Here is a 14,802-nt window from a genome sequence, read left to right as displayed (position 1 = left end):
CCTATGACTCCGGTTTTGGTTTTCTCTCCAGGGAAACTTATTGTGTATTATGTATCCATGGTTACTAGATAAGAGATTCAGCAAAAGGCAGGCACTGTCATGGCAGCCGTGTAATGGGCTCCTCTCCTTGTCTGTCTGTTCTCAGAAAGAACCAATACCACTGGCCCATTGTACCATTCTCCTCTCATAATTGGAGTTTAGGGATTTTCTGTTATACTGGCAATTATAACCAGTACTTTATATAGGGCACACACATTCTGCAGCACTTTACAAAGACTTAAACACATCAGTCTCCACCACAGGGGAGCTTACAATCTATACTCCATACTACAGGAATGCCTGTGGCCCATTAACCTACCAGTATGTTTCTGGGAAGTGGGAGAATCATTCTGGATAAATCTCGCCAAACATGAAGAGAACATAGAAACTCTATGGAATAAAGATGACCGTTTCCTCATATATTTCCATTGACGCAGAACACGGTAAACTAGGCTGATTCTTTTAATTCAACCACTTTGAGACCCATGCTAATTCTACCCATCCCCACAGTGCTCTGGACTAACTAGAATTAACCTAGACATTTGTTTTATCATCTGGAACTTGTGTGTAATTTTGTGGCATAAACCTCTTGTGACCTATCAGTCCAATAAGAAACTGGGGTACATTTATTAAGCTCGGTGAAGTGATAAAGGGGCAGATGTATTAAGCCTTAACAAGAGATAAATGCAAGGGTGATAAGGAGAGATAAACGTCCAGCCAATCAGCTCCTTACTGACTTTTTTTCAAACACAGCCTGTAACATGGCAGTTAGCAGGTGATTGGTTGGACGATTATCTGTATCACCCTTGCATTTATCTCTTGTTATGGCTTAATACAAATACCCCAAGGTGTCTGGTTTTTATCACTGGTTAATCAGCTCATTTTTCAAACCAAGTCTGTAACTTCACAGTTAGGAGCTGATTGGCCGGTGATAAAAACCAGACACTTTATCGCTTAATAAATCTGCCCCTGTATCCATACATAGGACTGCGTCTGTGCAATAGCTGTAAATGGATCTGGAAACCAGGACTTTATAATTATATACAAGGAATTTATAATTATATACAAAACTTCTCAGCCTTTCACTGGTGTTAGTACATAAGCTAAAGATATCACGCAACTACTGAAGGAGAAACACTGCGTCATGCCTCAGGAACATCGCTAGGCCTCCGTGACATCACTGGCAGGCTGCATTCTCACTGTGTGCACTGCTCTCTAGAAGCAGACTTCAGGCTGCTATTGGTATTAATAGTTATCATCAAAGTCATCATCCGTGTGGAATAGAGTGAGGGGTTTGGGGAGTGAGCTAGAGGCAGCAGCATTAGGACTATGGTCTGTGTAGGGATCTGATAAGGGATGACCAGGCAATGTATACAGTAATGCAGGCAACACATCGGCCCCAATTGGCTGATCCCCCTGCCCACCAGCAGGCAACCAGCTCGGGCCAGCTTTCTTATAAGGGAAAGATTGATCGGAAATGATGTCTACTTGTAAATCCTGGTTCTGGGAACTGCTGGTTCTGGAGCTGCGCTCTCCCTCCGCTTCATTGCTACGAAGAAACCTCTCCCATGTAGATTCCACACAGGACTGGCCCACAACAGGTACGGTGTGTGATGCTGGCTGTCCATAACACCTGGTAGAACCTACATCCTCCGTTTTCCTGCTGAGTGGCTGACTGACACCTGGAGTAGATACTCCCCAGCCCTAGGATAAATCGAATACAGGCATTAAGGAGTGAATAAAAATATAATACAAGAAACATTGTCTAGTTAGCAAAGCTCTAGTGTAACACCGAGCAACTTTCCTGCAAGTCTGAGCGGTATACAGTAGTTTTACCAAAGGTTGACATGCATTGGGCCACTGAAGGTTGACACCAGCGGTGTAGCTAGGTGGCCGGAGCAAGGGCATGTTTTGCGCCCCCCCCCCCAATTTGTAGTAGGCGGGGCTCTTGCATGGTGAAAAGGGGACGCGGCCTAACATTATACCACACACCGTAATGCCCATTACACATAAGGTCACAAATGATGCCCATTACATACTATATAACAAACCGTAATGCCTATTACACGTCACACAGACATTACATAGTATACCACATACCATAATGCCCATTATACATTATGCCACACACCATAATGCCTATTACACGCTGCGCCTCACACTGTGATGCCAATTACACATTATGCCTCACACCATGATGCCCATTACACATTATGCCTCATACCGTGATGCCCATTACACATTATTTGACACACTGTAATGCCTATTACATATTATACATCACAGGACAGACGGGGGGGGGGGGGGCAAAGATGGACAGATAGAACAACATAGATAGAAAGATGGACGAGGGGAGGGGGAGCACAGACAGATGGATCAAGGGGAGCATAGACAGATGGGGACAAAGTACCATGTTGGGGGACAGACTAACAGATTGATGGAGGGGCAGCATAGACAGAGGGTAGAGTTGGGGGGCAAAGACAAACTGACAAACAGATGCTGGGATGCTCACTATTACTTTCTCTCCTTCATCAGACAATGGCAGTGGCTCCTCCTCTCTGTGTGGAGCATTTCTGTCCAGCAATGGCGTCAGCAGTGGGTCCTCTCCCTCTTCTCCCCCCTTCGTGGTGCAGCTCTGGGCAGCAGTGTCCTCATGATGCGGATGCGGCTCCGGCCTGCAGCTCTTCTCCCCACCCCCACCGCGTGGCTCCGGGCTCGATGACAGGAGCACAGCACGCCTATGACTGAGAGACGTGCAATGCTATTTAAAATTCACATCTCCCGCTGGACCGCTCTATCCAATAGGCGCTCGCGGTACAGCAGCCACCAGTTGATTGGCTGCTGGACCACAAGCGCCTATTGGCTAGTGGTCCAGCGGGAGACGTGAATTTTAAATAGCACCGCGTCTCCCGGACACAGTGGCGGCACAGCTCCGGCGCCATGATAGCTTCCAGCGCCCGGAGCTGGTGCTCCACCGGCACCGCCCTCGCTACGCCTCTGGTTGACACTGCTTAGGTCAACGTAGATGGAAGGTCAACAATGGCTAGGTCTACAATCGAAAGGTAGACGTGGATCTTTCCCTTTTTATTGAGCCGACACAGTATTTCATGCCCTACCTAGGGGGTGGAGGGAGAATAGAATAGTGTGCCGAGCGCAGTGAGGCACCGTGCTCGAAGTATGGTGAGCGCAGCGAGCTATGTGAGGGGATGCGGTGCACCGATGTGCCCATGTTGACATTCGGCAAAAAAGAAAAAAAAGTGAAAAACCCATTTTGACCTTTTGACAGTCGACCTAATGCTTGTGTTGACCTTCCATCCATGTTGACCTCCCTAAGCCATGTCAAACTTTGGTTGGTTAACCCAATAACCAGTAACCCTCTGAGCCCGCCCCTGTGGCAATCTCTGGTACACCATATACAATTTATCATTATCGCTTATTTAAATGGCGCCACAAGGGTTCCGCGGCGCCTGACAATACATGCCTTCCTGAACAACTAGCTTATGGTATATCCACTCAGAGCAATCACTGAATACTAGTGTTCCAATACATTCTCTACCAATGTGAGTCACAGGTTCAGATTAGTCTTTCCTACTGCCAGGAAGCGATCCTAGGACACACAACCCAGGTTGGTCCTTTCACACAAAGCAAGGCCCCACGTTGCCCTGACAATATCCTGGATCAGAAGCGTATTATACTTTTTTATTAAAGAGGTCGTATTATTCTATTTCATGTCATTTTTGTTGTAGCTGTACCTCAGATTTCGCTTGTTGATAGCTATTTTTTTTTTGTGTGTTTATAAAAATAATAAATCCCTTTGCATTTCAGCATTGTATGTTCCATACTCTGTTTGCTTTGCTTCCATCCAGCCCATAGAAGTGTAAGGGGATGGGTCATTGGGCCAACACTATGCTTGTGCCAACCTTCCGACCTTAGCCATGTCGACCTATTTCATATGTCGACATAAGCCCTGTCAACCTTTAGCGGTCGAAGTAATGTACAGATGGAACCCCTCTTTTTCATTGCCGGTGGCGAGCGCTGGCAGAGAGGGACTACATTAGACTGGGATGCAGTCAGTCGGCGGCTGGGCAGCGGGACTCTGCCCGTCTCCACTTCAGGGAGACGGGCAAGGTTAAGGGGGGGGGGGGGGGATATGAGGGGGCCGGCAGCGGGGAGCTCCATCAGAATGGGGCGCGCGAGCCCCCCTTCCGACGGTTGGCATGACGACAGAAATCGCCAGCCCCTGCAAGCATGTAGGTCAGCCTTCATAGCGTTGACCTATCAACAGTATCCCGAAGTGTGATAACCCTTTCACATCGCAAAACCGTCTCCGACCCGGGATTGCGATCCTGGGTCCGGCACTTACATCCTGGGTCGCCCATTATACAGAGGGCAACCTGGGTTTAACCTATCTAATAACCCGGGCGAATTGGCCCGAATTGGATCTGGGTTATAAATTTCGGTGCTTTCATGTTGCGCCTAGACCCGGGTCGACGCGTCAGCAACCCAGCAATTACCCGGGACTGAGGTGCGATGTGAGAGGGGTATAAAAGTGTCTCTACATAAATATCCTGCTTACTGACACAAACCTCACAGATCTTGTGTTTCTTTGACCCGTCTGCATCCATTTTGTTGCCACCCGGATTCTGGAAACCACAGCCGTATTGTAAACCCTTTTTACGTTTCCTACAATGATAAAATAGCACAAACATAAGATTTCATGTTTCACCGCGGTAACGCAAGAGGTTCGTGTCATCTCCCAGCCATCTACCGACACGTCCCGGAATACAGAATCCTCGGGTAACAGCAACAATTGTTCATGGTATACAAAAAGAGGAGAAGTTCGGTCTGCGCACAACCTAGATTTGCTGTATGTGTCGGGAAAAGGGGTCATTCAGGAATGAGCATAAGGCTATGCAGAGACCCATCTGATACAGACTGCTGCTATACAATGATGTCTGTTGGAAGAGGCGTATAGATTGGGACAGTGTGTTGGACGCTGCAGTGACTATCTGTGGCTCCTTTACCAGTCTTGCTTCTGTGACTATTGCAGATACCACTACAAGCTCCACCCCTGGTAACAGCCCACTATGTTTCAGAGCTCACAATGCGGCAGCATCTGAGGACGACCCGTGTGCAACTCTGAATCCATTTTACTTGCCCGTTGCCATCACGCAGTAGCGTATATCACTTATTCAGCATCTGATTTATGTTATTACACCGAACACATCTTTGTGTCACTTAGTTAATAGATTCTGACCTGATAGTTGGTGGAATTTCCTCTGGAGAAAGTAATATTTCTTGGTCGGGATCAGTCAGGCGCTCTTCCTCTTCGCAAGTGTTGTCCTGGTTTTCCTCCAGAAATTTATTCCAGCGGCTTACGGCGACTGCTTCCTGCCAGTGTAATCTTATATAAGTAAGCAACGATCAAGCAAATGAGCCCTACATTTATCTATAAGGATGTCTTTCACTGCGCAAGACAACATGGCTCCTGTGCAGCTTAGACGGGTCTTACGGTTCTTCCTGTTTTCATTTCATAACCCCTCCCCCCATTTTCTTCATAAAAGAGGGCCCCTAACAAGCCTGCTCATGGCTCCGCTAGCCAGAAAGCTTTTTAAGGCAGCATCAAGTTTATTGATTCGTTTTTTTTTTTTTTTTTATCAACAGATTTTCCATAATTTTTCCACCAAGATATACAGCAAAGCTGCAATTTAGTTTTTTCAAAATTTTATATCTAAAAGCGGACGTGTTGGTATGGAAAATCCACAGACGCTCACCCGCTGTAATTACCTTATCATTCGTATTGGGGAGCTGAGCAGACAGCGGCCAGCTCAACCTACTGTGCTGCAATGTGGGATAAATATATTTTGGTACTTGTTTCCTAGCACGGCGCCCGTCGGGGTTGATCGCATACCTTAAGTTAAGGTACTTAAGGTATGCGATCAACGCGATTTTCTGTCAATTACCAGCCTTTATTGCCGGCAAAGAGAAAATCGCGTCCATCGCGTGCCATTATAATGGCATGCGATTCTATAGACGCGATCAACGCGATTTTACATAGGGTATAATGTTAAATGGCCCCCAGACCCCATTTTTAATTGTATGGTCCCCCATTGTTAACGCCGCCCCACTATTGACGCCAACCCGAAGCGTGGCCCGCGAGGGGCGGTGGTACGCGTCCTCCGACCTTTTCATACCCCCACTATCCACGTCGGCGTGGAGTTGATTTTATATAGTGTGGCGAGCGCAGCGAGCCACCGAGCCCGAAGCGTGGCGAGCGCAGCGTGCCCCGCGAGGGGACGCGTAATACCTGTGAAGTAATGCGCGTCCCCTCGCCACGCTTCGGGCTCGGTGGCTCGCTGCTCTCGCCACACTATATAGAATCAACTCCATGCCGACGTGGATAGTGGGGGTATGAAAAGGTCGGAGGACGCGTACCGCTGTGCTCGCCACGCTTCGGGTTGGCATTCATCGTGGGGTGGCATTAACAATGGGGGACCATTTCACCCATGAGGGGGGGTATGCAATTAAAATTGGGGGTTCGGGGGCTTTTAACATTGGGCCCAATGGTGAAATGGCCTCAGGGACCATTTTACATTGATTCCAATGTAAAAATCGCGTCGATCACATCGCATGCAATTTGGTTGCATGTGATGCGATCGCCGCGATTTTTTAGGTCCCGATGCTTAAGATAAAAATCGCTGGCGCCTTGCTAGGAAACAAGTACCTATATTTTTCCTCTTAGATACTGTACATTTTTGGGTTATTTACTTACATTGCGCAAATATACATAGCAGCCAGACCTGTCACTGTCTAACCCAGGGGTAGGAAATGTGAGGAACTACAGCGGCTGTGGAGGTAAACATCCCAGGATACCTGGACAGCAAAACTGGCAGGCATGCTGGGATGTGTAGCTCCCCCAACAGCTGGAGCGCATCACACTTATAAATCTAAAAACACAGTATTTTCTTTTTTTTAATATAAAGAGCAATTATTTATTATTACTACATTCTTACAAACCGTCAGTTTCTGGATATTATTCGGGGTTCTGCATAAAAATCAGGGGTGTAATCACATGCAACAGAGCTTGTCACAGTTTTGATGCCTTCTATCTGTAACATGCACAGTATTGTAAGGTACAGACATTATATAGGTAGGCATCCTATGGTTATAATGTTACAGCTGTAAGGCAGGATGTCAGCAGTCATAAAGCAGCAATCTCGCCGAGATCCTGACGTAACCCCATTACTCTTAATCATCCCGCCTCCATGGCTGCGGTTATTCCTTCTACCTCAGGGGTAGATGTATAAAGCAGTGATAAGGAAGGAGAATGGCCTATGGCAACCAATCAGCTGCTCTGTATAATTTTATAATATGCAAATTATAGATGTTACTTCAGTGCTGATTGGTTGCCATGGGCCACTTCTCCTCTGGCTCACTTCTCCTCCCTTATCATTGCTTCATACGTCTACCCCACAGTTACAGTACGTTACCTGTGAAGCCCCCGCTCCTTCCTTCACATCATCACAATGGTCACTGTCCGAGGTTGCATTGTGCCAGTCCTGCCTGCAAAAAAATATATGGCAATGCGTTATTACAGGTATACGTCATGCCACTTTACCAGCTGCCCCATAAACGGACGGAGAATATTATGGAGCAGTGCTAGAATATCTTGTCTGGTCTACTGAATGATGTACTGCACAAATTATACAGTATGTGGCCCACAAAAATGACAATACACACACATGTAATGGGAGCCATACACCGGCGTAGTATCAAGTCGCTTCCTCTGTTCTCCTGATGGGGAAATCCAACATGTTGGAAATCCTCAATTCACAGATTCTGGACAAAAATATATCAGGATCGCCTAGTCGGGGATTTTTAACATGCGTTATTTGCAGATTTCACCAATGGATCACGGACCATCGATTTCCACCAATCAGTGTCTGCAGGACAGGGAGATCACAGCTCGGATGTACAGAATTAGAACTTACCCATCGGTGCTACCAGCCGCCTGTCCCACCTCACCCTGAAGCAGGTTCAACTTCTGCACATGACGTCTACAGTCTGCTGCGGAGCCCTGACCATAAACCTATCAGATTGTAACATAGGGAGATAAAGGTGCATAACACACAGATAACTACACAGCCAGATACCTGTGGCAGCATCATTAGTAACAACAGAAACCTCTCTGACGTATCGGGAATACCAGATTTGTGCCGGAATTGCCCAAATTCTTAGTTGAGATGTCTGAAAGTGGTATTACAGAACTATATATTGCAGCACAGGTTCTCAAATTCAGTCCTCAGGTCCCCGCAGAGATCGTTTTTTCCAGGTCACCTCTGGGATTTTTAAAATGTGACAGCTGGTGATACCATTTATAATATTGCTAAGTGTGTATGCTCACAATCGTCAATAATGGGTGCTCCCATGGGTCTTAACAATGCCCTCCGTCATCTATGTATAGATGAAAGAGCACAAGTCCACCCTCCACACACACACACACACACACCCCCACCAGTGTGGAAATAAACGATTTCTTAAGAAGGCATTATCTGTGTGGAGTTTGTATGTTTTCCCAATGGCTGCACAGGTTCCCCCTGGCCACTTGTTTCCTCCTACAGTCCAAAATGGACAGGTTAACTGGCTTCTCACAATAATGTATGTGTGTACAAGTGGCAGGAATTGATGGCACCTCTGGTGGCAGGGAGTGATGTAAATGACTGAATTATTCTCTATAAAGTGCTGCACAATATGTGCGCACTATATAATACCTGTTAATAAAGTGTTGCATATATGCAGAGATGAAATGCTAATAACGCTTTGCTGTAATTATTTTGATAAAATGTTATATCCCCTTCAAAAAGGAGAATTTTCATGTTAACAGCCGGCCTAGCATATAAGTGAGCATCGCCGTTCCCACCACCATAGCCGTAGGTCACAGACTGAATGTGGGACAGACTTTTTCAGAAATATGGCAGTGGTCGTGAGCAACTCCTGTTTTGGTTTGCACACATCTGTGGGTGATTTATAACCTGGAGGATATGTGTATGGTATTTTGAACATAACTGGTGCTAGACTTAGTGCCAGTCAACCATGAAAGGCCTCAGAGGATGAATGCAGCAAACAGAGAAGTACAATCGATAGTAGGATAGGAAGGGGACACAGTCCCCCATTCCTGCAGCCACATGTAGACTGACCTTCAGCAGTGACTGCTTTTCCCCACACAGCTTGCATGCCCATTTCCGGCTCTTTCTAACCTAAAGAGAAAGGGTGGGGAGTTACAGAAGCCAACAGAGACAGGAGTGATCATACCAGTGGCAGCCATGTAGTCAGTACCTGGTGCACTTGGAAGGTCTGACAGGAAAAGCATCTGAGGACTTGGAATTCCTGCACCATAATACTATGGGGTGTATAAGTGCAGAGCAGTAGTCTGTAAGAGAACTCTGATAACTTTACAGCCAGAACTACAGCAGGAAGCTGTCACTGTGTGTTCAGTGCTGTGTGTGTGCATTCTCCAGTCTGCAGCACCTCCCAGTTCCTGCCCAGTGCTCAGTGATGATGACTGTCTCTGAGCTTAAAGTTATAGACACACATCATCTCACCACCAGTCACCATCACACACGTAGCAGCCCTGGCAGGACACAGGCTGACAGTGCTCAGTGCTAGCTGGTTGCTCTCACTGTCCCTAACCTTATAATTGCTGCATATTTTGGACCAAAGACTATTGAGTATTAAATAAAATGTCTATCAGTATCTCCAGAAACAAATAGAAGTTTGAGGCACAGAGACTACCTCAGCATTGTTTTGGGTAGAGACTAGATCCCCTTCAGTTTTGATTACAGGATGTGATGTTCAGTGAGGGCGGAAGTTGTTAAATGCCCTCCCAACGTTTTTTATTTTTTTTATTTTATCTGTAATTCATGTAGGTGTAGGTTATTTTGTTTTATTTTAGCTGCATTGTACCCTCGCGGTCTCGCTACGCTCCCACACTTCGGCACGGTGTGGCTCCCTTCGCTCGCCACAGATTTATATAATTCCCCCTCCAGGTATACATGGACCCAAGGGCATGTGGGGAAAATTGTCAAAACTGAAGGGGATGTAGACACTACCCTGCTTTTTTTTGTACCAGGGATACATCATATCCTGAAAAAATATATAGCTGCACTGAGGGGTTGTAAAATTTTATAAGCCAGTAAATCTGTTTATCTACAGAAATATATACAGTAGAAAGTAAACAAAAAAACATAATAAGCACAATCTGGCCCTTAATCTGATTAATTTGCAAAGGCAAATTCCTTCTCAAATGGACAAAACCATGTGCACTGCAGGGGGGTGGGGGCAGATGTAACATATGCAGAGAGATTTGGTTTTGGGTGAGTTATTTTGTTTCTGTGCAGGGAAAATACTGACTGCTTTATTTTTACAATGCAATATATCTCACTTTGAATAAAAAAACCCCACCCAAATCTAACTCTCTCTGCACATGTTACGTCTGCCCCACCTGCAGTGCACATGGTTTTGTCCACTTGAGAAGGAATTTGCCTTTGCGAGTGAACCAGAATAAGGGCCTCTGATAAAAGGCCGGCCTATTAGTAATAATTTTGTTAATATACAGTAAATTAATTGATACCGGCGCTTTAGAGAGGTAGTCTTTTAGAGGTTTTGTTTCCAATATTAGTCCAGTACCCAGAAACTTGAATGGATATGGTGATTACGGATGTAATAATCCTCCAGATATAGAATAAAACAGAAACAGAATATAGTGCATAACGATTTTGACAACAAATTTAATGGGGGTATTGCACTTACAATTGGTAGGAGTTTAAAAAGCACACAACAAAAGTCCCGGGGCACAGCAGGAGGGATGGGGTCAGTCACAAAGGCAGATCAGCTCCAGACACTGAAACAGCCTGAACTCGTCCACCCACACGATTCCCGAAGTCCAGCACGGGTACACAGTCACAATAGTAGAATGGCAAGGCACACTAAACGCATTTCAGATCCTCATTGATCCTTCGTCAGTAGCATGCTCTTGCCTTGCCATTTAGCGTTTAAATAACACTGAAGATTATCCGTCCGGGTGGCGCTTCCGCCTTTACCCGGAAACAAGATGGCCGTGCGTTCCAAGCGCCGGCCAATATGCGTTCCAGATGTACAGGATATTGTAATCCCGGAAATAAGATGGCCGTGCGTTTCACAGCACGGTCATTACATTCTCCGGTGAATGGATATACATACCAATCTATTATATCAAGAAACATATCACCGCTAGAGTCAATATCCTCCTAACAAAACAGGTCATAGTTATATCCATAAATAATGTGCATATATGCGTGGATCTTATTTACATAAAAAACGTGTATATAAATCTCATTCCTTAAAAATCATATGCATAGATCTTCATTATTAAAAACATCTGGATATTGCATAAAAGAACAAGATAATAGAATTGTGTTAAAACAATACATAAAATACATATAATACATATAAAAGGAGAGACGGTCAGGACTAAAAGGATGGTATTAGGTTAAAAAATGTTTCAATTCAAAATCACCGTTTAAACCACCAGGGACGAGAGTATTTAACCGGTGGATCCATCTTATTTCATTTTGCGCAAGGCGCTTATCAATATCTCTCGTTCGCCATGTTGGTGTAATCAATTGGATTCCCCAGAAGTTGATTAGAAAACATTCTTTAGCTTGGTGTACCTTTTTAAAGTGGTCTGAAAGTGTATGGGTCAGTAGACCTTTACGTATATTATATACGTGTTCTGCAAGTCGTGTTTTTAGTGGCCAACTTGTTCTGCCCACATAAAAAAGATGGCACGAACACTCTAACAAGTACACAATGTTTTTAGAATGACAAGTAATGAATTTGTTGATTTTATAAAATTTTCCTTTGACCCTAAAATCTGCAATCTTTTTATTTGTTCCTTTTACTGTTTTGCACATCACACAATCTCCGCATCTGTGGAACCCCTTAGTACTGATGCTTTGTCTTGGAGCGTCATCTATAGTGCTTTTTACCAAGTGATTTTTTAATGATGCGGATTTCCTATAAATAAAAACTGGTTTATCAGGTAAAACATTTCCTAAAATCGGATCTTGTTTTATCATATGCCAATTATTTTTAAAAACATTTGGTACTTGTTTCCTATCTGGGCGCCCAGGTTTTCTACGTACGGCACCGTAATGAAATCGGACCGCATCGCATCGGATTCGGTACTCGATGATGTACGATGGCATACGATGCTATCCGATTTCATTTTAAATCGGATCACATCGCATGCGGTGCACAATGCTGTACGATGGCGTCCGATCCGATCCGACTACATTTTGTATCGGATCGGAGTGGATGGAAGGGAGGCACTTGGGAATCAAGGGAAGACACTTTGGTACCCAAGGGAAAATTCACAATTTTATCCCGAAGCGTGGCGAGCGCAGCGAGCCCCGCGAGGGGCGGCGGTACGCGTCCTCCGACTTTTTCATACCCCCACTATCCACGTCGGCGTGGAGTTGAGAATAGAAAGTGTGGCGAGCGCAGCAAGCCACCGAGCGCAGCGAGCCCCGCGAGGGGACGCGGATACCTGTGAAGCCTGCGAGGGGACACGGATACCTTCACAGGTATCCGTGTCCCCTCGCGGGCTTCACAGGTATCCGCGTCCCCTCGCGGGCTTCACAGGTATCCGCGTCCCCTCGCGGGGCTCACCACGCTTCGGGCTCGGTGGCTCGCTGCGCTCGCCACACTTTCTATTCTCAACTCCACGCCGACGTGGATAGTGGGGGTATGAAAAAGTCGGAGGACGCGTACCGCTGCGCTCGCCACGCTTCGGGATCACGTGGATAGTGGTGGTGTCGTTGGTAATGGGGCGGTAAATTGCCATTATCAGTCCACTAAAAATTGCAATAAACTTTTATCGCATCGTTCAATATCGTGTATGTGCATTTGTGGTATCCGATGCGATCCGATTTTTATACGGAGAATAGCATGGTGCGCAATTAACGTAGCGGGCGCCCAGATAGGAAACAAGTACCAAACATTTTCTATTTTAAAATGGAGGCTATTATATTGAGTGATAAATGCCCATTGGTGTTTATTATCTTTTTCTTTTTTCGGTTTTTCCTTTAATAAGTCCGATCTTTCTATATTTTCAATTCTCATTTTTGCTGTATCAATGGTAATCATTATCAGAAGATAATGGATCAGCCACAATCCCTGCCTGCTAAAAGAAAAAATAAAATAACAACTAAGGGCCTTATTTTGGTTCATTCTTTCTGTCAAAATCCTTCTTAGATGGACAAAACCATGTGCACTGCAGGGGGGGCAGATGTAACATGTGCAGAGAGAATTAGATTTGGGTGAGTAATTTTGTTTCTGTGCAGGGAAAATACTGACTGCTTTATTTTTACACTGCAATATAGATCTCACTTTGAAGTAAAACCCAACCCAAATCTAATTCGCTCTGCACATGTTACATCTGCCCCACCTGCAGTGCACATGGTTTTGCCCATCTAAGAAGGATTTTGTCAGAAAGAATGAACCAAAATAAGGCCCTAAATGAGGTAAAAGAGCAGGAACAAAAAGAGTACGGAAAACTAAAAATAAAAATAATTCTATCAACACTAGAATTAACACCAAAGAAACTAATACAGGAAGAGTATTTAACCTGACTGACCGTGATTTAACCGAAATAGAGATTCGGATATTACAAAAAGGACTAAAATTTGCCCCTACTTGCAAACCGAATAGTTTCAACCTTTTCATAGATATTCAAAAATTAATTCGCAAGTTGACTATAAAACGTTTTTTTTTAATCCAAAGACCCAGGGGAGATTGTTGAGCCCGCTATAACATCTACACCTTTTAAACCACCCTCCACTTTTTATCCCACACACTGCAGAGGGAGTTTTTTAGAATGTTTTGACCAAGTGGTCTGTGATGAGATCACTAAAATTTTAGATAAAAAAGGAAATAAATTTGGAAAACAATGCAATCTAACCAAAAAAGAATATGAGACTCTAAAAACTCTAAAAGAAGATAATCCATAATAATCAAGCCCGCCGATAAGGGCGGGAGTGTGGTAGTTATGAAAAAAGATCTATACCTAAAGGAAATTGACAAACAATTAACGACAGGGGACACTTATAAGAAATTAAAAAGCGATCCCACTGTACGTATCACTAATGCATTATTAGAACTTACCACTGATGCACTTTCAAAAGGCACTATTTCTAAAAAAGAATTTGACTTTTTAAATATAAAAGAACCTTCAGTGCCGTCTTTATATATCCTTCCAAAAATCCATAAGGATGAAAAAAATCCCCCTGGGAGGCCAATTGTCTCTGGCTGTAACAGCCTTACCAGTAATCTGTCCGCATTGGTCGACTTTTATTTACAGCCACTTGTTTTAAAAAACAATGCGTATCTGAAAGACACCGGAGACTTATTAAGAACCCTAGACAATTATGAATGGAAGGATGGAGATATTTTGTGCAGCGCAGACGTGAGCACTTTGTATACTATAATAAAGAAAGACATAGGTTTACAAGCAGTCTCATATTTTTTAAATTTATCGTCACTTAATGCAGATTTAAAATAATTTATTTTAAAGAGCATAGATTTTATCCTTTCTAACAACTATTTTTATCATAATGGATGCTTTTATCTGCAGTGTGTGATAAAAAGATTCGCCCCCAGCTACGCCAACTTATTCATGTCCTACTGGGAAATATCGGCAGTTTGGCATGATGGCCAACTGGAGGC

The 14,802-nt window shown here is 44.5% G+C and overlaps 1 protein-coding gene across 1 annotated transcript; it reads right to left on the bottom strand.

The window, feature by feature from the left end:
• Window positions 1-905: 905 nt before the first annotated feature.
• MRNIP (MRN complex interacting protein) lies at window positions 906-9,559 on the bottom strand. The gene is made up of 7 exons (XM_083181480.1): window positions 9,376-9,559; window positions 9,237-9,296; window positions 8,031-8,128; window positions 7,530-7,602; window positions 5,297-5,430; window positions 4,626-4,722; window positions 906-1,743 (listed from the first exon to the last, which is right to left on the bottom strand). The coding sequence occupies exons 1-7, from the start codon at window positions 9,433-9,435 to the stop codon at window positions 1,285-1,287; spliced, it is 981 nt and encodes a 326-aa protein (XP_083037606.1). The 5' UTR covers window positions 9,436-9,559; the 3' UTR covers window positions 906-1,284.
• Window positions 9,560-14,802: the final 5,243 nt, after the last annotated feature.

This window comes from Crinia signifera, chromosome 4 (assembly GCF_055691185.1).
Source record: "Crinia signifera chromosome 4, ASM5569118v1, whole genome shotgun sequence".
In the NCBI taxonomy this organism is placed as follows: Eukaryota; Metazoa; Chordata; class Amphibia; order Anura; family Myobatrachidae; genus Crinia; species Crinia signifera.
This window is presented reverse-complemented; position numbering and strand designations above follow the sequence as displayed.